Source organism: Octopus sinensis, linkage group LG1 (assembly GCF_006345805.1).
Source record: "Octopus sinensis linkage group LG1, ASM634580v1, whole genome shotgun sequence".
In the NCBI taxonomy this organism is placed as follows: Eukaryota; Metazoa; Mollusca; class Cephalopoda; order Octopoda; family Octopodidae; genus Octopus; species Octopus sinensis.
The window spans coordinates 100,914,196-100,916,695 of NC_042997.1; the positions used below are offsets into that span (position 1 = coordinate 100,914,196).

General features: G+C 34.2%; 1 protein-coding gene across 1 annotated transcript in view; it reads left to right on the plus strand.

Annotated features, from left to right (window-relative positions):
- LOC115211254 (ATP-dependent translocase ABCB1-like) overlaps window positions 1–2,500 on the plus strand; it is a 146,444-nt gene that overhangs the window by 111,044 nt on the left and 32,900 nt on the right. Inside the window, exon 21 of the mRNA XM_029780102.2 lies at window positions 359–562. Within this exon, the coding sequence (XP_029635962.1) occupies window positions 359–562 (204 nt within the window). The remainder of the gene's footprint in view (window positions 1–358; window positions 563–2,500) is intronic.

Consider the following 2,500-nt stretch of genomic DNA (forward strand, 5'->3'; position numbering starts at 1 on the left):
TGCTTGAGAAGACCCATCAAGCTGAGCAAAATTGCAGTTGTGGCAGATACTGGTGTTGTAAATTGGCACCCGTGCCAGTGGCATGTAAACGCAGCCAGGTGTCATGCATATGGCACATGTGCTGGTAGCACATAAAAGCACTCATTACACTCTTGGAATGGCTGGTGTTAGGAAGGGCATCAAGCCACAGAAAACCATGCTGAATCAGACTGGAGTCTGGTGCAGCCTTCCAACGTGCCAACCCAGTCAAACCGTCCAACCCATGCCAGCATGGACAACAAACATTAAATAATGATGATGATGATGATGATGATTATCACTTAATAATTCCTTTTTCTATCTTATTTCTTTGAATCAGGCCACTGGAGTAAAAATAGGACTTTTCATACAGAGCCTTACAAACATTGGATCTGGAATTGTGATTGCCTTTGTATATGGCTGGCAATTAGCACTTCTTATTATTGGTTTCTTACCCATTCTTGCTTTCTCAGCTGTACTTGAAACTAAATTGCTGACAAATACACTCAGTCAAGGCGCTTCTGCACTTGAGGAGGCAACTAATGTAAGTAATATTTTTGATTTGTTCTTTTTTTTTGCTTTTAGACATGACATGAAATGAAAAAAGAATCGCAAAAATTATTGGTTATAGGAGTCATCAAAATAGTTAAAAGAATGTGACGTTTAGACGTAAGAACAATGACTAAAACAAAGGAAGTATTTGTTGTTAGTAGAAATGTCATAGGGGAATAAAGATGGTTGAATTGACAACAGTTATGACAGATATCTATCTGTCGTAATTGTAGTCAATTCACATTTGTCAGTGACCAGATTGCAGTTTTAAGCAATGAAAATTTTTACACCATATTATAAACAATAAATGTGTATGTGAAGTTAGCGACCTTTATGTGGTTCTGAATGGCTAACTTGTGTCCTCTATGCTGCAATCATTAAAGGTTATAAATTTTTTCCAAAATTACCAGTTTCTACTATTAGCCGTCTATATATATATAAATCTGATAAGGCGTGTGTGTGTGTGTGCATCACTAAAACTCGAGAGCTACCCAACGAATTTCATTCAAATTTTACACATGCCTTACTTAGGGTCCATAGAGAGCCAAGGGCCAAAAAAATTTTCAACTTCTAGCCTAATGCGAGCCTGGAACAATTTCTTATCTCTTAGACTGTTTCAGTATTACATCTCAATGGCCTTGTCATCATTTGCTTTTGGGACCTAGGAGAGGCAAATTTTTCGGTCACCTTAGAGTTGCAGTTGGTGTTGTATTATCAATGCTATTGAAGCAACAGCTTTTAGAACAATGACTAATGGTCATTTTGTACCTGCCACATTATCTTACATTCTCCTCTGTGTTTCCAGTACTTCGTGACTAAAAATCCCATAGTGGTTCTCACAACTAAACCTTTATCAGCTCGACTATTTGCTCTGCACCTAATTTTGTCAGATCACTTGCTTTTTCATGAGTCTAGTCATGTTCAGTTTTCCTTCAGCACTGGTGACTCACAAGGATAATTGCCATTTTAAAAAAAGCTTTTGTTTACAATTTTGCTTGGCAAATGTGTACTAATGTCATTACTGCTGTTTTTGTTGTTGATGTTGCAGTTGTTAAATCTGCAGTCAATGTCTTGAGTTTTAGTGTTAATAATAATAATAATAATAATAATAATAATAATATGCCTTTTTGCTTTAGGCATATGGCCTGGATTTTGTTGGGAGGAGGGCAGTCGATCACATTGACCCAGTGTTCAACTGGTACTTAATTTATCGACCCTGAAAGGATGAAAGGCAAAGTTGACCTCGGTGGAATTTGAACTTAGAATGTAGCAACAGGTGAAATTCTGCTAAGCATTTCACCCACCATGCTAACAATTCTGCCTGCTTGCCACCTTACAATAATAATAATAATAATAATAATAATAATAATAATAATAATAATATTGATAATAATAATAATAATAATAAGAAGAAGAAGAAGAATAGGCGACTACAGTACCAGTGATTGTAGGATCTCTAGGAATGATAAAAAAAGGTACTGAAACCTATTTGAAAATGATTCCAGGCTTACCATCCCTACAGGAAGTGCAAAAAATCGTATTAACTGGAACGGCTCATGTACTGAGAAGAGCACTATTGCTGTGAAAATAACATCCATCCATGAATTTATTTATTTATTAATTTTTAAATACATATGTTATCTGTGAATTTGCGCGTGTAATCTGGGAATGTATACAATGCCCTTCTCTGCCCTAGGTGTATGGAAAACACTCGGCGAGAAACGGAAGAAAATTTGAAGAAAGAAGGAAAAAACATAATAATAATAATAATAATAATAATAATAATAATAATATATATAATAATAATATAATAATATAATAATAATAATATAATAATGATAATAATAATAATAATAATAATAATAATAATAATAATAGTAATAATAATAATAATAATAATAATAGGCGACTACAGTACCAGTGATTGTAG